The 19,046-nt window shown below is 40.3% G+C and overlaps 2 protein-coding genes across 2 annotated transcripts; one reads left to right on the plus strand and one right to left on the minus strand.

Annotated features, from left to right (window-relative positions):
• Positions 1-783: 783 nt before the first annotated feature.
• Positions 784-7,150, minus strand: hsp90ab1 (heat shock protein 90, alpha (cytosolic), class B member 1). Its single transcript, XM_068577169.1, has 12 exons — positions 6,996-7,150; positions 5,728-5,871; positions 5,351-5,557; positions 4,997-5,156; positions 4,504-4,637; positions 4,087-4,416; positions 3,821-3,986; positions 3,513-3,703; positions 2,814-2,961; positions 2,352-2,620; positions 1,420-1,753; positions 784-1,332 (listed from the first exon to the last, which is right to left on the minus strand). Exons 2-12 carry the CDS (start codon positions 5,869-5,871, stop codon positions 1,214-1,216), a joined length of 2,202 nt encoding a protein of 733 aa, XP_068433270.1. The 5' UTR covers positions 6,996-7,150; the 3' UTR covers positions 784-1,213.
• Positions 7,151-8,305: 1,155 nt separating this feature from the next.
• On the plus strand, positions 8,306-18,317 carry rbm25b (RNA binding motif protein 25b). The gene is made up of 18 exons (XM_068576702.1): positions 8,306-8,432; positions 9,000-9,100; positions 9,386-9,597; positions 9,820-9,877; positions 10,093-10,253; positions 10,426-10,608; positions 10,715-10,798; positions 13,167-13,444; positions 13,902-14,019; positions 14,304-14,393; positions 14,690-14,763; positions 14,895-15,045; positions 15,262-15,682; positions 16,358-16,653; positions 16,766-16,864; positions 16,954-17,001; positions 17,508-17,600; positions 17,786-18,317. The coding sequence occupies exons 2-17, from the start codon at positions 9,022-9,024 to the stop codon at positions 17,598-17,600; spliced, it is 2,445 nt and encodes an 814-aa protein (XP_068432803.1). The 5' UTR covers positions 8,306-8,432; positions 9,000-9,021; the 3' UTR covers positions 17,786-18,317.
• Positions 18,318-19,046: the final 729 nt, after the last annotated feature.

Raw genomic sequence — 19,046 nt, forward strand, 5'->3', positions numbered from 1 at the left:
TCTTAAACATTTTTCTGATAGTAAAGACCGTAGACACAATGTATGCAATTATTTTCTTCTGTGTGTGAGATTTCTAAAACATGTTTAGGCAACACCAAAGTTCTATGCAATGTAATCTTAGCAGTCTAACCTGTCCATCAAGCCAGCAGGGACACAATGCAGTTTGAAGCGTGGTTAGGCAGGGACGTGTCTGCTCTTGGTTTGGGTGAGAACGTTTTACAAGATTTAGGTCAGGGTTAGAGAATATATTCACCCGTCAGACTTATGAAACGTTTTAACCACTTGTGACGCGTGAAAGTTATTTTTAGTAGCTTTACCCATACAACCAAGAATAGTCCTTTGAAGTATATTTGTGATTTTGGGCCATGTGAAGCAGACTGATTTTCACCTGGGCCGGTTTGGAGTCATGATTGCATTTACATTTTGCAAATTTACAGAATATGTACTAAAAGTCTTTAGTTACCCATAAGAGCTTCTTTCTTGTACTAATACATTACCTAGATTTAGGGTTTACAATCCAGTGGTATAAGAAATATTTAAGCTCTACCTCATAACTGCAAGTTGTATACCACTTGTAATGTAGCATTTCCCCCTTGTGGTCACTTTAAGAACAGTCCAAACCATAGTTTGAACTCAGAAAGTTGAAGTCCCCAAATTTTAGTAAATTATGTAACATTTAAATTCCTTTTTAAATTTTTCAAAGTGTATGTAGACTTGGTTGCAGATTTTAAATGTATGAAGAACTAACATTTGAGAAGGCATAAATATAAACAAGACAAAACATAAGGTATTACATCTTTAATTTTTTGCAAAACAAGACTTGGAATACAGACACAAGCCTGGACTCGGGCAAAGGAATCATACAGTCGTCTCTCCATGCAGCGTGCAGTGTTGCACATGAGCAGAACCTCCCCAAACCTTCCAGACCCGATCTGACAATGGAATGTACCATTCCCATGTTCACACAGTTACCGCTCCAACATTTAAAACTCAGTGCAACAAGGTACTCGTTAAAACATGTGTCGTCACCATGAACTTATACAGCAAAAACCAAAAACTGCTTTTCTTAAGGTCTTGCAGAGTAACGCTCAGGACGCAAGAGCAACACTGGTCCACCACAACATGAATGACTTTTTTTTGCAGTTACTGCAGTTTAAGGATGAACAATTGAAAAGTGAGGCTAAAGTGTTAGAAATCTGAGGGGAGGGTTGGTTTAATCAACTTCTTCCATGCGTGAAGCATCATCTTCACCATCACCTTCTAGGGCAGGGATCTCATCTGGGATGGCTGCAGTTGTCGCCTCCTCAATGGGGACATCGTCATCATCGATACCTACAGGCACATGAATTGTTATTTTTTAGCAATCAAGACAAGTTAAAAGCATGTCAAAATCACCAATGACTGGTTGCATCTTCTTACCCAGTCCCAGTTTGATCATTCTGTAGATGCGGTTGGAGTGGGTCTGTGGGTCGTCCAGGGAGAAGCCTGAGGACAGAAGGGCGGTTTCGAACAGCAAGATGACGAGGTCCTTTACAGCCTTGTCGTTCTTGTCAGCATCTGCCTTCTGCCGGAGTGTCTCCACGATGGGGTGGTCAGGGTTGATCTCCAGGTGTTTCTTGGCCATCATGTAGCCCATGGTGGAGTTATCCCTGAGTGCCTGTGCCTTCATGATCCTCTCCATGTTCGCGGTCCAACCGTAAGTGCTCGTCACAATACAGCAGGGTGAAGACACCAGTCTGTTGGACACCGTTACCTGCGAGACAAATGGACAACATTAGGACTTAAAACATGCAACATTGACCCAATCTAAAAGTCAAGTTAATAAAAGCATGCAGAACAATCATGTTAGAAATACATGTGCAACACACCAGCATGGCCAATGCCATCACATCTTAAGTAGAAACATCTTTATAGATTACACTGAAAAGTAATATTTAGAAACTGGTTGAACTTCAGCACTTCTCAAATTCTATTTTCACATTTGTTAAACTTAAAAAAAAAAAAAAAAAAAAAAAAAAAAAAAAAAAAAAAGGGACATGATTAAAACAGGCATCTGTTAGAGCACACGAGTTGCAAAAACAATTTACAATCCATCGCCACAATCATTTGGAATCCATCACTAGTCAAAAACACATTTGTCAATCAATAACTCATTCGGGACACACAAAATACTTAAGGAGCCTCCTTGCAGATGTACAAAACTCACCAGAATACAAGTGAGGATCAGTTAGGGCACCTGTTTCCAAACAAAAGTGGCAACTGTAGTTGTGAATTTATAACAACCTAAATCCTACTGCGTAAAAAAGGGAAACTTAGGTCAAAATTAATATTGACTCATTAAGATCATTTACCTTCTCCACTTTCTTGTCAAGGATCTCTTTCATGAGCTTGCAGAGGTTTTCAAACTTAGCCTTATCCTCCTCCATCTTTTTCTTCTCCTCCTCATCCTCTGGCAGCTCCAGACCCTCCTTGGTGACAGAAACCAGGCTCTTGCCATCGAACTCCTTCAACTGCTGGACACAGTACTCGTCGATGGGCTCCGTCATGTACAGAACCTCAAAGCCGCGCTTACGGACGCGCTCGACGAAGGCGGAGTTCGCCACCTGATCCTTGCTCTCACCTAAAGAAGTAATTTAAGTATTAGCGTTGACCTGACAAGATTAAATAACATTGGCTTGTAAGTAATCTACTAAAAAATGTTCCTTATGTTCCTGTAAGCAGAAATTTAAAGAAAAAAAAAAAAGTATAAACCACTAAAAAAAAATGCCATCAGAAAAATTCACTTAAAAATAAATAAATAAATACTGACGCACCAGTAATGTAGTAGATAGCCTTCTGGTTCTCCTTCATGCGGGTTAGGTACTCTGTGAGGGAGGTGGTGTCATCCCCAGACTGGGAGCTGGAGTAACGCAGCAGCTCAGACAGCTTCTTGCGGTTTTGAGAGTCTTCATGGATGCCCAGCTTTACAGAACAAACATGGTTAAATGCCAATAAACAAAAATTGCACAACAGTAGCCTATATCAAAACAAGATAAATTGATTATCCAGCTACATTTGACTACTTATTTCACGGTTTGAGTTGCATAGTCTTCAAATACAAAATGTCATCGCCAAGAATTGAACATGATACAAGTTACCATTTATGTCACATAACTAGAGTAACTTATCTACAGGACTAAGCGACTATTCTATTGCACATGAGCACAGTGTCAAGCGTCGCATAGACAAGAGCCTTTTACACTAGACCAAGTGAGTCACAACTGCATGAAGAAAATGGTTGCGATACTAAAACCAATACTCAGCTACAATTAGCCCGTATAGCTAACAAGCTATGCTAGACTGCCTGCAGAGGACAATTGGATTAAATGAACATTTAAAAAAAAGGTAGACCTTGTGAGTCCATATAGATGCACTGAAAACATAAGGAGCGCATTATGAAAAGTAATGCACTCAAAATTGAGATTTTACTTAAAATAAATCAATGCAGCGCTTAACATGCATATTTTGTATACCTTTATGTTCTTGGAGAAACCCTCGTATAACTTCTTGTAGTTCTCAGTGTCTTCAGCCAATTCGGCAAAGAGCTCCAGACACTTCTTGACGATGTTCTTGCGAATGACCTTGAGGATCTTGCTCTGTTGCAGCATTTCTCTGGAGATGTTGAGGGGGAGGTCCTCTGAGTCGACCACACCGCGAACAAAGTCTGGAGATAAATGCAAACATGGCTTATTGAAACCATCCAACTTTGTAGCCATCTTTATGTGGGTGTGCGCAATAGTCATGCAGTGATATAGAACTGCAAAAAGCTTGTACAACTTACTCAGGTACTCTGGGATGAGTTCTTCACAATTGTCCATGATAAAAACTCTCCTGACGTACAGCTTGATGTTATTCTTCTTTTTCTTGTTCTCAAACAGGTCAAAAGGTGCACGGCGGGGAACAAAGAGCAGAGCTCTGAATTCCAGCTGGCCCTCCACTGAGAAGTGCTGTAAAGAAGAACATAAGTTAGCTTGGTTTGACTTTATTTCAGCCACAAGGCTGACACATGAACTATTCAACAGACATTTCTTGCATTGTAATATTTACCTTGACAGCCAGGTGATCCTCCCAGTCGTTGGTCAGACTCTTGTAGAACTCGCCATACTCCTCGTTTGTGATGTCATCGGGGTTCCTGGTCCAGATGGGCTTTGTCTTGTTCAGCTCCTCTTCGTCGATGTACTTCTCCTTGATCTTCTTTTTCTTCTTCTTGTCCTTGTCTTTGGAGTCCTCCTCATCATCTGATCCTACATCCTCAATCTTTGGCTTGTCCTCACCCTCTTCTTTCTCTTCCTTCTCCTTTTCTTCCTTCTCCTTCTCTTCTTTCTCTTCCTCCTCTGCCTCATCATCACTGATCTCCTTTTCACGCTCCTTCTCCACCTGCAAATTTAAAAAAAATTTAACTTCACTGATATGCAAACAGTTTCAACTTGCCCAAAACTAAAATGGCAAAAACCTGATACTTACAAACAGGGTGATGGGATAGCCAATGAACTGAGAGTGCTTCTTGACAATTTCCTTGATCCTCTTCTCCTCAATGTACTCCGTTTGGTCATCCTTCAGGTGCAGGATAATCTTAGTTCCACGACCCATGGGCTCGCCTGTGAATAGGATTGTAAAGTTATGAGCTAGATGTTCTGCTAGTAGTACTGTGCATTACAGTAAATAAATTGCCCTTTTTGTCCATTAAAAATATTTATCTATGGAACTGGTCAATGATAAATATAAAGTTATACCATTCAAAGATATTTAACTTCTTAACAAAAATAAGTGTGCATGGGGTTCCACGTTAAGTTACAGCCACCAGCTGAATGAGGCTAACAATGTGCCAGGTACAATTTCATGCATTTCATAACCCAATACAAGCGGCGTAATCAGAAATAGTTGGTGCAAATAGCAGGTAAGGTCAAATGTTGCCTTCTCTACAACATTGATTTTGTAATGGAACCAGGGCACGTACCGGTGTCAACCTTGACAGTGAAGGAACCTCCAGCGGAGGACTCCCAGATGTACTGCTCATCATCATTGTGTTTGGTGATGACAACAACCCTCTCAGCCGTAAGGTAGGCAGAGTAGAAACCCACACCAAACTGACCAATCATGGAGATGTCAGCTCCAGCCTAGAAGGATAAAATGTATAACGTCAGGATATTGTGATTAAAAAGTATTGTCTTATTAAATTAACCAGGATTTGGATCAAGTAACTTTTAAACAGATATAAGGTCTGTCTGTCAAAAGCAATGGCCTACAGCCTTTTTTTCTTTGCACTAATGATGCATTTGTATAAATTATTAATTTCTTCATCACGTCGTACCTGGAGGGCCTCCATGAAGGCCTTGGTGCCAGACTTGGCGATGGTACCCAGGTTGTTAATCAGGTCGGCTTTGGTCATGCCAATTCCAGTGTCGATGAGGGTCAGGGTGCGGTCAGCTTTGTTGGGGATGATTTCAATTTTCAGATCCTTGCCACTGTCCATCTTGGTGGGATCAGTGAGGCTTTCATAGCGGATTTTGTCCAAAGCCTGAAAAACACAGCAAGATATTGGGTATCATTTTGAAGCATTACTCCATGAAAATCAATACCACTACATTAATAATTAATTACGCATTTAAAAACCTGTGCATAAGAAAGTAATGGGCCAAATTATTATGCAAGAACTGGAAAAACGATGTGAAGCTGTTACAGACTTACATCAGAGGCATTGGAGATTAACTCCCTAAGGAAGATTTCCTTGTTGGAGTAAAAGGTGTTGATGATCAGGGACATCAGCTGAGCGATCTCTGCCTGGAAGGCAAAGGTCTCAGCCTCCTCCTCTTGGTGCATTTCTTCAGGCATCTGTAAGAAGAAATAAAGTAATATTTGAGCAAATAGTCATTGGTTTAAAATGGTACGAATTACGAGGTGAAAAAAAAGAGTTTTGCACAAAACTCAATAGAAGCCAACCACAGACTATCCCAAAAAATAAAACTATATAAATAAAAATTGCCAAAAGTTGGTGTGAGATTTAGTCTGCTTCAAAGTGACAACTCTTTCGGCTTCATTCGCCGAATCATCATCGTAATTAAAATCATGTCAACATGCCGGTTCGGTACAATTGGACTGCTGCCATAGTGTTGCTGCAAATCGGTGGAAGCGGCCATTAGCCAACATGGCGTCGGATGACAGACAATGGACTCCGCAAACACGTGCTGTGGGACGGCTACAGACGAACATAAAGATCACATTAGGGAACTAGGCGCTATACGTTAACCTGTAATTAAACCGTTAAAGTTACCGGTTAAAAGCCACGTGGTGACGAACAACGCGATGTTACGATAAAGCGGCCTTATCCCACCTGCCGTAGATAAATACAATGACTCAAGACATATTAAGGTTACAGCATGAATCAGTTGGGCGTCATACAACTATGTCACTTTCAGTATATATAATAATTACTTTAACGGTCAACTGGACGTGAACCGACTAACGTTAATAAAACTGACACACCACATAAACTGTTACCTTAATACGTTACTTCAAACGTTGAAGCGAATATATTTGGCTGTGAAATGACGACCCGGTTCTGTAAACCGGGTCAATGGTACCTGGTGTTGATTTTAAAACTGTGGTTATCCGAGTAAAATAATCCCCGTAAGTCACCACACCTGGCTCAGAGCAACCAAAGCACGGCCTAACAGTGCGGCACAGCGCCGCATTTAGATACGGAGTCACCTCGCATCATCGTGCCATTTAACCACGGTTAAGAATAAAACATTAAGAAATACGCTAACAGAAAGGGTCCACGGTAGTTCGCTCGCTGTAACGTTAACCCACGAGACAATTACAGCTTCGGTTTCCGTCGTGACTCACGAGCTCGCATCGTGGTTACAAGCACTCATAGTTCAGAGACGGGTGAGGAAAAACATCCGTTGAAAGAGCAAAATGTGTACAAATTGTAAGCGAAATACTCGAGTTCATACCTTGTTAATTCCGTTGACTTTTCTTGAAAAAAATGCAACCAATATGCAGTCCCTTCTGCTCTCTGACGCAGGGAAATGGAAAGGGACTTCCTTTTAACAGACCGGAATCTTTATACTCAATCGTTTCAGTGTGCGGCCGTATCCATCCGCGGTGCACCAACTACCACCAGAGCGGGTAGAAGACGAAACTAACCATTAAATTGTGATAAATCAAAGCAGTTGTTGACATAAATGTATACAGAGGTAGTAAATACGGAATAATATTGATTTTACAAGGCAATCGTATAATCTTGAAATACGTGTTGTAAGGTACACCTTTAAAAACACTGTAACATAACTAAGAAAGTCAGTTCCTGTGCCAATCGCACCATTGCTGCCATCTTGTGGCAGTTTATGCCAAAACGAAAGAACTAGAATCTACTAGATGGATACTGAATATACCAACATTTTATTAACGGTTAGTTGTTATTGCTGTCACCACAAACTATCATGGTAAAAATATCTGCATCAACCTAATACATATATTCAATCACAATCACGACTACATGGTTTATTTGAATGGCAAAGAGTGAGGGTCTTTTTAATCTGATGGAGGAATATTTTAAACCAGGAGGGGTGTGCTTCGTTTCTTCTAGCACTTTCCACGAAAAAAAAAACCCGCCTAAAGTGACGTCACGTCTTGTCAGACGCAGCCATCACAGGCCAGCTGCTGTCATAGAGCCACCTACAACAAAAACACCATGGTAACCAATCGCTTTAATGTTCTTTAGAGTGATGATATACATTTAATACACTACAGCGCTACGTACTCTGATAATATGATGATTCTTACGTTTACTTAAATGTCTCACAGGTATATTATCAAAGCGCCCAGCAAGGCTAATATGTCATTGAAGCCCTTAGGCTTTTAATTAATAATCAATAAGTAATATGTGCATCCTTAAACTCAGATGATACACTTTGTATTCATGAGATGTTTGGAGTTTATCGGCTCTTCCCTATGCCTCACCTGATCCTAATAAGGGCTTTTAAGTGAAACGGAAAGCTTTACATTGCAACATGTTTTGGAGGAATTGTTATACAATTATTAGGTAGCTTACTTATAAATAGCATATTAAGCCATCTTTCTTATTATTATCATCATTATCATCATCACTATAATTATAATAAACGGTGCTATTACTATATTGCACATTCATTGTGGTGTTTAATTTTGTATAGGTAGTAATACTCTGTTATCTAACCCCGTCCAGCTGCTAGTCCCGATGAACAAAACAAGCGCCCCTGCACTCTGCGACGTAGGGCGCGTGCGTCAATGTTTTTGAAGGCCGTGACTAGCTAGCGTGCTAATCCAACATTCAGGACGTTAGAGATATTTTCCTAATTAATAACCTTGTAAAAGCTGTTTTTATCCCTTCGTACGCCACCTAGTTTTGGGTATGTATACATGTACATGTTTACTTTTATTCCGAGCTCACATTGAGCCCGCAAAAGTGAGTTTTGCTTGTTAGGTAACACCAGCTCTACCCAATGTTAGCTTAGCTTAGTTGTGCCGGGTAAGGTAGCGTGCTTAATGCTAGTTTCAGCTAAATTGTTAGCTAGTTGTTTTGGTAACTTAAATAAGGATTGAGTTATTAAGTTAAACACACATTTTGCCTCTCTTAAACAAAGTCATAATACACACACGTTGGGGGCTTAATGATATTAAGTTAGCGAACCTTAAGTTGAAGCTTAACGTTACTCCAAGTAGCGCTACAGTTGGATAGCAAAAGTCCTGAATTGATTTTAGATTTGTATGCTCAGCTAATGTTCACGACAAAACATAGTAGTGTTTTCCTCGGTGTTCTCTAACGAAAAGAAGAACACACGCGTGTTATTGTTTTAACTGTATTTTTTTTTATGACGGCTTCACAGTCTTGATGACTTCATTCAAGTGGGAGTTTAACAAATACTGTAACGTTAATTGTATATGAAGACTGTTAATGGACATTACTGTTCCTTCAGGTTGGTCTGAGCTACACTCAGAATGTCCTTTCCCCCTCATTTAAACCGGCCGCTGTTGCCGCCTCCTGGGATGCCTCCTCAGTTTGCTGGCTTCCCCTCAGGTAAGCAACCACATGTGCCACCATAAATCTGTAGCCTCTTTCACTTCACCTACTGCGGGATTGAACACAGTGTTAAACGTCCTACCTGTTAATTTTAGAAGGTCCACAAGCAGTCTTCAGCCTCTCAGATCATGTAAGAGGCCTTTAGTGTTGGTAGTTTCAATAAACTAAGTATTGAGCTGCTACTTTCACACAAAGTATTTCATTCCAGACTGCTTTGTTGATGTACAATCAATTTACAATTTTAATTTACAAGTTATTGTACATTTACTTTGTCCGTTGTAGGAACGCCAATGATCCCACTTCATGTCGGCATCATGACTCCCACTTCTGCAGTAATGATGCCTTCTTTGCAAATGATCAGTAAGCCTGCAATCCATAAAAAGGAAATCCTGAGAGTTAGAGAAAACAATGAGAACAGCGGCCCAACTACCACAGTGTTTGTGGGGAACATATCAGAGAAAGCTTCAGATATGCTGATCAGACAGCTGCTCGCGGTAAGGAAGAGAGAAGGATTAACAAATGTTTACGCACATGATGTCATGGGATATTTCTGTAAAATAAAGAAGAAATCTTTGGAGCATAGTAATATTAATATCATGGAATTTGATTATATAAATGTGTGTGGGCAACCTGCTCAAACTGGAATAATTATGTGCTTTTTAATTTACTTTTACCTAAGTTTTGAACTCTTCTTCCCTCTGTGGTCATGTTTATAGAAATGTGGAATTGTTCTGAGCTGGAAGAGAGTCCAAGGAGCTTCTGGCAAGCTTCAAGGTAATTCATAATAGATACATCACATTTTATTCCATGTTTTATTCAGGATATACTTTAATTAATGACTAATTTGGATGATCGGCTAAATTCACAATTATTTCATGTAAAACCAACCAGAAATGACACAATTATTTATATTAGTCATCTCATCAGACCATTCATGACCATAGATGAACCTCTTGTCATATCTTTTTTTATTTTAATATCTCTTGCAGCCTTCGGGTTTTGTGAGTACAAGGAGCCAGATTCCACATTGCGATCACTGCGGCTGCTTCATGACCTGCCGATTGGAGAAAAAAATCTTTTGGTAAAGGTGGATGCCAAGACTAAAGCTCAGCTGGACGAGTGGAAGGCCAAGAAAAAGACTACGAATGGGGTATAAATTTGTATTCAATGCGGATGGGGTTTATTAGCGTGCCTTTATTAGTTGCCTCAGGTTTTTTTCCAGATCTGTATATCACTGCCCACATCTCAATTTACTATGAGATTACAATTAAGGTTTATTTATAAAAGTGAAACTGAACTCGGATGTTTTTCTGTAATGGCAGAATAAGAAGGCTGAAGATGGAGATGATGAGGAAGAGGTTCTAGATGAAGAGACGAAGAAGAAGGATCAGATTGTTAAAGGTGCTATCGATGGATTGATGAGGGAATATGCTGCAGAACTCAACGCGCCTTCACAGGATGAGGACTCCCAGCGACGGAAGAGGAAAAGGGAGAAAAAAGAAGAGGTATACCAACTTTTCTTTACGCCTGTCTGACTTGTACTGTTCTTCATTTGGAACTTAAAATGTAAAAGTGTTAATTTATTATTGAATTGGGTTTTCCTTTCTTTAGGACGACCTTAACACTATTGATATGGAGGACGACAAGAGAGACCTGATTTCCAGAGAAATTAGTAAATTTCGAGATACACACAAGGTAACGTGGCTCCTTTGATCTTGTCGTTGACATTACAGGTTTTGGACAGCAGCTGCTCACATAGATGACTCCTAAAGCTTGCACATTTAGTCGACACATTTACAAAGCTTTTCTTGATCTCAGTAACATGCATACTACGCTACAAATTGGCATTCTTAAAAACTTATACCACCAAACAGCTTAATTTGCCCCATCTTATATTCAATGTTTCATGTTAAATGTTCAAACACACAAGAACGCAGATTTGACACCTGTGACCAGCGTAGTGAAACTATAGGTGTGACTATTATAAATCCATTATTCATTCATCACACACAAATGCATGGAGACGATGTAAAGTTACTTAAAAGCTAATCTATTCATTAAACCCCACCATTATGATAGTGGTCATATGGTGACTAAAGCAAGATGAATCTCAGAGCTTTGGAAAAAGTTGCGAGGATAGGATGTAAGTATCAGCCTTTATTTACTATATACTTATATTGGGCGTCCCCCTCCTGAGGACTTGCATTGGGGCAACTGAACTGCACTTTTGTGTGTGTCGGTCACGGCTTATGATGATTTTTATTCAGCCAACCATTTGACAATACAAAAGTTCCTCCCAACCTTTTGTTACATTACCCCGAAAGCTTGAGTCGGTGAACCTGTGCGAGTCCTCTGTAAATTATGGTTTGTCTTAATGGTGTTCATGTTGAAGCACAAGGACTCTCGTCAATAACCACTGCAGTGACTTTGGCTGTAGCTTTTATTACGCTAGTGTGGGGGGGCGCCCTCTCCACAGCAGCACGCTGATCTGAAGACTGACAAGGTATGTGCTCTCTGTATGTGTGCGTGACGTCTCTCTCCTATCTCTTGCTCTTCGTCTTACTCATTTATATATTTTAAAAGTGTACAGGTGGTACTGTAAACAGTCCAAAAAAACTGTATTGCAACCAAGTCAGAACCTAAACCAAAAACATAAAAAAGCAGAACTTCACAAAGAGGATTTGACCATGTGAAAGGTGACAATATTTATTTTTCCCTTTTCCAATTCATTGCTTTGGCTTTCAAGAATTACAATCAATTCTGCAAAACACAGCTGCTGTAAAAAAAACAAACACAACAGACTCCGAATAAGATCTGCACTGTCTGATAGACTGTGTTTATTAAGCAATCCCTGGTAGACACACTACAGAGGTAAGTAAAACGGTTGCAAATTGAACATCTGACATGATTTGCGCTTGAGTTAACGCACATAAGTAATAATATTTAACCTGAGCTAATACATTTCTAAAATGATTGCTGAGGTCCCATCTTCTCTCTCGTGTTATACATTTCCTTCTCTTGAGTTGCATTAGACCCAAGGCTTTCAGGTACGTCTGTATTTTTCTCAGAATACCAGCTGACTGTCTGCGTGGCTGCATATGACTGATGTAGTTAACTGTTACACTGTCCGTATTTTAATTTGTAGAACAGTTTAATTAGTGCCCTAAAAGTAATGAAATTATTCTGCAAGCTTAGTTTTTTGTTTCTTTGTATTGAATAATCTAATTATGCATAAGCTTTTTTCATTTTTATACAAATTACACCGAAAGCCTTGTGTGTAATGCCCAAAAATGCAGAATTGGGATGCATGTATGTCTGTGTTTGAAATGAGTTGCGAGGAGCTGCTGAAGACTTCTGCAGGGGTAAGACCGCTTCTACAATTAATTTATCTGTACAGAAATAATGTTGATTTCTTGATTACCAAATGCCATGTTACTTATTGAAGTAAAGGTTGTTAGTTTTGATGATGATGATGCTTAGCAAGACAGAACCCCATAACGTTTTTACCTTGTATACCGTGTGACCTGCTTTCCTCCCAGGCCTAACTTAAAAGGCTTGTAGGGGCAGCGAACGGCTGAATCCATAGTTCAACACCTGTAAGTCACAAACAACTAGTTCAAAAACGACTGACGCTTTTTTCTGTTTTTGTTTTCCTTGTTCCGAGAGGAAGACTATTAAGGAGAGAAAAAGCATTGTCTTTTGCTGCGCCTTTTTCTCGTTATGAATGTCTCAAGTTGAACGTGTTCCACAGATCTTTTTGACCATTGAAGTGGTTTTCAGTCACATCCTTGATAAACTGTACACTGTAAACTTAGCCTGCAAGTACGAAGCAGCAAAGTCCGCTGCATCAGTCTGTGAGGAGCGTTTCATCCGTTCCAGAATTTCCCAGTTAGGATTCCAGCTTCTCTTACAAGCTTTGCACTGATTTCTATAGGGCATGTTCTTGAATAAAACCTTTAAAAATCTGGAAACTACTTTATTTGTGCTCAGTAGAAAATTGACAGCAAAGACTCATTGGATCTTGTGTGGCATTGGATGAACCTGTATGCGTTTTGCTCTGCAGAAACTAGAAGAAGAGAAGGACAAGCGGGAGAAGGAGCGGGTGGAGTTTGAGCGGGATCGGAAGGACCGGGAAAAAGAACGAGAGCGGGAAAGGGAACGGCGGGACCGAGAGAGGGAGAAGGAGCGCGAGAGGGAGAAGGAACGAGAGCGTGAGAGAGACAAAGACAAAGACAAAGACAAAGACCGCGACCGCAGGACTAGAGAAAGAGAGCGAGGCAGAGACTGGGAGCGAGAGCGGGAGCGAAGTCGTGAAAGGAGCCCCGTACACATTCGATCCAGGTGAAGAAGAAAAAAAATCGTATCTCAAGTTCAATCAAGTAAATCAGAGCTGTACAGACAACTGAATAACAGAAAATATTATAAAGTCACCAACTGTTGTACGAGTCTTAATGTCTCGGCTGTAGTTTTATGTCCGACTGTACAATACCAATTTAGAGGCAAGCCAGAATCTAAGCACTACGATGTAACTGGTATTGAAAAATTTAACAAAATCGAAGCTTTGGCCATGTGCTGACATGCTTTTGATGCAATTGTAGTATGTAGAGACTTCCCATAGCTACTAATAGACCCTACAACTTCACACCTCTTCGGACCATGTGGGCATACTGTATATAGACCATGCTTAATTGACATCTTCCTGCCTCTTCTCCACCTTTTAAATTTTACAAGAATGTATGTTGCTTCCAATCCAAGGTTTAAGGATGATATATTCTTAACCTCTTTCTTGCTTTCAAAGGGAGGTCAGTCGAGACCGTGACAGAGATAAGAAACGAGACCAAGAAGATGAAGAGGAAGCGTATGAACGCCGGAGGCTGGAAAGAAAACTTAGAGACAAGGAAGCAGCTTATCAGGAGGTACGGAAGATTGAAAGGGTTACCTGGGTCAGAAATCACTGCTCTTAGATTTTACGTTTCTAAATGTCCGTTTATAGCATTTTTTGGAACTCAAGATAACAAATTCAATTGTATATCAAATACAGTACTGTCGAAATAAAACAACCATGAAATATTTTGGCATCACCTTCAAGGGTGTCTTTATTACAGTGGCAAATCAATTAAATGAACATTGTGTGTATTGCTCTTTTTGCTTGATGTGATCAAACATGATTGTGGCTTACCTGATACTGTTGTGATGATAGCGTCTAAAAAACTGGGAGCTAAGGGAGAGGAAGAAAGCACGGGATTACGCCAAGGAGGCTGAGAGGGAAGATGAGCGCAGACGAGAAATGGTGAGAGCATATTGAATAACCAGTGATGTTCACAGAGTTTATGTTCAATGCTTGCTGTACACATTGTCCTAATTTAAGCCAGACCATTTTCTCTGTTTACCAGAAACCTCGCAAATGTATTTAATCACTGTTACAGAATATATTTGAAGTTATAACTTTAATTTACCTTAAACTATAACTACTTTGTCGTGGCTGTCATGATGCTGTGACTTGTTATTGTCAATGTCTGCTCGTTGGCATTTAAAAAAGGAATATTTATTATCCTTGAGAAATAGTGTGATCCTGTCTTTCTTTAGATGAAAGAGGGCAAACGGTTGAAAGAATTCCTTGAAGACTATGATGATGAAAGAGATGACCCCAAGTACTACAGGTGAGCAACATACAAAAATACGCTCCTTAACATGTAAAAATGTATTCAAAAGATCTGACTTGTAGTTGCAGATGCAATACTGCAGCTATGGACGCTGTTCTGAAGGCTGTTATTTTTTATGTGACCCCTAGGGGCAGTGCGCTGCAGAAGCGTCTCAGAGACCGAGAGAAGGAGATGGAGGCAGACGAGCGTGACAGGAAGCGGGAGAAGGAGGAGCTGGAGGAGATCAGACAGAGGCTGTTAGACGAGGGACATCCAGACCCAGACGCAGAGCTACGCAGGGTAGGCTTGTCCTAAATAATAATGTCTGTGTTTGCCTGTAATTTTGTGTTGAGTATGCATGCAGTCTGTTTTCTTTCTGAAGGTCACTTTATCATCAGGGTCTCTCTGCATCTCTGCACATCTGGGGTTTCCAGCTTTCATTGTCTGTTGACCTTCTTTTCTCTAAAACACTGATTGGGTGTTAATCTTCTGCATATCTGCCTCTTATTGGTCTAGATGGAAGAGGAAGAGGAGGAGCGTCTGAGACGACCTCCTATCATCCCAGAGCCGGAGATCAAGGAGGAACCGGAACGGGAACGCCACAGGGGTTCAAGAGAACACCGGGACCGGAGACAGGAACCGGACAGAGCAGAACCTCGGTCACGTCCCGTCCGCCCCTCAGATGACGAGGTTGAGGAGGGCGAGGAAGAGGATTATGACAATGATGAAGATAACCCTGACATAAAACCTTGCTTGAAGCCCACAATGCGGCCAATCACAGCGGCGCCGTCAGTGTCGTCGGCCAGTGGCGGCGCGTCCCCCAACTCACCCGGGGAAGAGTCGCCCTGCGGCATCATCATCCCCCACGAGAACTCGCCCCCTGAGGCCCTGCCGCAGGAGGAGAACCGGCCAAAGATTGGCCTCAGTCTCAAAATGGGTGAGTCTAGAATAAAGTGTGTTCTCATTGTAACATGGACAGGCATGAAGCGCTCGCAGAGAGAGATAAAGTTAGTCAATAGACTGACATTGTATCTGCAACAATTTTGATTATTTAATTCACTTCTCTGCCTACTAAGTCACTGCCAAACAATCACATGTTTAAGCTATGTACATTACAATGGACATGTTTTACTTACTCATAGACAAAATTAGGAATTAATAAATAATCAAGAAAAAAACTTGGTATATTAATCAATGTCTGTTGCAGCCCTACTCATCAGACTTTCATTGAGAATTCTTGTCAGTGGTGACAGTGGTTAATTGTATTGTGTAGATCATAGGAAAATTATCTTCTGTCTGGATTTTGTTACCATGTTCAACAACAACAAAGGAGAGGTGTTACATATTTTTGGATTGATAGAAGCCTACATGGACCAGAGTGCACAACTTGCATCTGTTGTCTGTAGCTTGTGGCATTAAACATCAGTATTCATAATTTTTAATAACCTCACACTACGGTTCTATTATTACACACATTGGATATTAGGATTCAGTCTGGATAATGTAGAAACACTTTTACTGAAGGGAGGGTACATTTGGTTAGTCACAGAAAACTTTGATTGAACTTTATACTGTGTTAAACTGTATTCATGAAGCTCCTCGTGCTCTCCAGGTGCCTCTGGAAGCCCCAGTCAACCCAACGCAAGTAAGAGGAAGAAGTTGCCCGTGGACAGCGTCTTCGACAAGTTTGACGACGAAGAGACAGACGAACAGCCTCGCAAGCGGAAGCTCGTGCCCCTGGATTACGACGACGACAAGAGCCTGGGGGTGGATGGGGCCGGGCTCTCCAGCATAAAAGGGGACAACACGGAGGAGAAACGTGCACACATCAAGACCCTGATTGAAAAAATTCCCACAGCAAAGCCCGAGTTGTTCTCATACCCGCTGGACTGGACTATGGTCGACACGGTGAGCAGAGAAGGATCATATTTGAACACTTCTGCCTCCTGATTTCCTCAGTTAAGTTCTGTAAGTCACTCAAAGTAGAACTAGATGTTAACATGTCTCTCGCCCTGTTTAGACATTAATGGAGCGACGCGTTCGGCCCTGGATCAATAAAAAGATTATTGAGTACATCGGAGAGGAGGAGGCGACGTTGGTGGACTTCGTCTGCACCAAGGTATTGATCATGTGATGTCTGTGCAGGGGACTTGATTTGCACTTTGCGGAGTGAAACATGATCTGATCCTGATGTTTTGTCTTTCCCAGGTGATGGCTCACAGTATGCCACAGAGTATTCTGGATGATGTTGCTATGGTGAGTAATGTAACGGATGAGAAGCCCGGTATGCGCATAGTTCCCCTGATCCTTAATAAAAAAATATCTTTCAAGGCATTCAATTCATTAATCTAAAAATGCCTTAAATAGTCTGAAATCCGTCTTTCAAAACTCCTAAAAACTGGAAGTAAGATTGTATTGTTTCTTTCTTACGTTGGAATTTCAAATGTAACTGAGAAAACGTCCAGTGAGGACACATGCACGCACACACACACACACACACACACACACAGACACACACACACACACACACAGCTGCTGATATACACATGTGGGTAAAGGCAAATAATTGTACATTAAATAAAGTCAGGTGACTTTACTGTGATGCCGCCTTTAAACCAGAAAAAGAGAACTTTTATGACGTATTATATCCAAACTCTAAGGTGATATCTAGTCTTATAAGGGAAAGAGATGTGACAAAGGTCCCTCCTTTCTTCTTCTTCGTGTGTAACTCTGTACATTTCCCTTTTTGTCTTCTGCTTAAGGTTCTTGATGAAGAGGCGGAAGTCTTCATCGTGAAGATGTGGAGGCTACTCATTTATGAAACCGAAGCTAAGAAGATTGGACTTGCGAAATAAGTAAAAGCACTGAATGAAGATCATTTTCTTTTCATACATGGTGTAAAATAGTGTAGCGCAATTATGTCACCCCCCAAAAAAGTGACACGCGTCCATACTAGTCCAGACTGTAACTGCAGATTCTGCTCATTCCCTCATTAGCGCCGGTTGTTCAGTTTTCTTTTCCTCCCTCCCTCTGTTTGCAGGTGCTGACTGTCTGTGTGCTTTTGTGTATATACAGTACGTAATTATTCGACTATGATGAAATAATTCTCAGAGGAAACTGTTACTGGCACCCAGGACTGTTGTGGCGTTGCCAGATGAGCTCTCTTGGTCCTATAATTTTATTTGTATACATGCCAACACACTTTTTGGGATGAGTCATGTGTAGGATTGTTAAGAGCAATTAAAGTCTCAAAGGTATGTTTTTTTTTATAAATTAGACTTAATTCATAACTAAGGGTGTGATCTTTTATTAGGATTATTTAAATTGGGTTTTGGATACAACTCTCACTTTTCGAGTTTAATGATTCAGATTTATCCCATTTATTTTTCCTTTTAACATTCTTGATGCATTTTTTGGTGAGTAGACCACTTAAAAAAAGCACATGGTTATTATTTGACACACAACACTCACTATTAGAAAATGAGCTGACAGGAATAAATGATAGGTTGTCAAGATGCTCTCCATTTGTTTTTGTATTGTGAACATTTGAATAAAATTGATTTTTTATAATAGTTTGTGAACTACCCTTTCATTTTTTTTACTACCCACATTAGTTTATTTCACTAATCACTGTTCTATAGTTTGAGTTTTTTAGTCATACACTTTTGACAAATTAAATTGCTAACTCAAAACTGTTAACCCGTCCCAGGGTGTCCTTTGGGTCTTAAAGGGTGCTACAAGTATAATAAATCAATTGAACAATGATTGGCCTAAACCTCCGTTTGCAATATGATGACTTGTTCCTGCTCAACTCGACCCGTTGACGAGGAGAACCATGAAGTCCAGTTTCACCGGCTGTCACATCGCTGAGGTTCTTTAGGACAATGGTTCTCAAGTGGAGGTACGGGTGATTTTGAGCATCAATTAAAACATGTTATTTAATAAATATTTAAATATAAGAGTAAGTTCATAAAATGAATTGTATATATTCTATATTAAATCAAACAGTGCTCTTGGGACAGCACTGTGTTTGAAAACAATGTTCAACTCAAAATGCATTCAACTGGTCAGGGGTAACACGTCATACGGGTGACATCACTGGAAAAAGGTTTAGAAGCACCGCTCTAGAAGAAATATAGAAATATATATATATATATAAAATATATTTCGGCGGAGTATACTATGACCATTTCATGACTTTATGCCTAAAATATAGTATGGCCTACCAATGCAGACTTAATAAAATTTGACTTTTAATGCCATAACCAATGACTTTCACAAATTGAATCATGCCATAATAT

This window comes from Clinocottus analis, unplaced genomic scaffold (genome assembly GCF_023055335.1).
Source record: "Clinocottus analis isolate CAN_PGR_092001 unplaced genomic scaffold, fCliAna1.0.p SCAF_15, whole genome shotgun sequence".
Lineage (NCBI taxonomy): Eukaryota > Metazoa > Chordata > Actinopteri > Perciformes > Cottidae > Clinocottus > Clinocottus analis.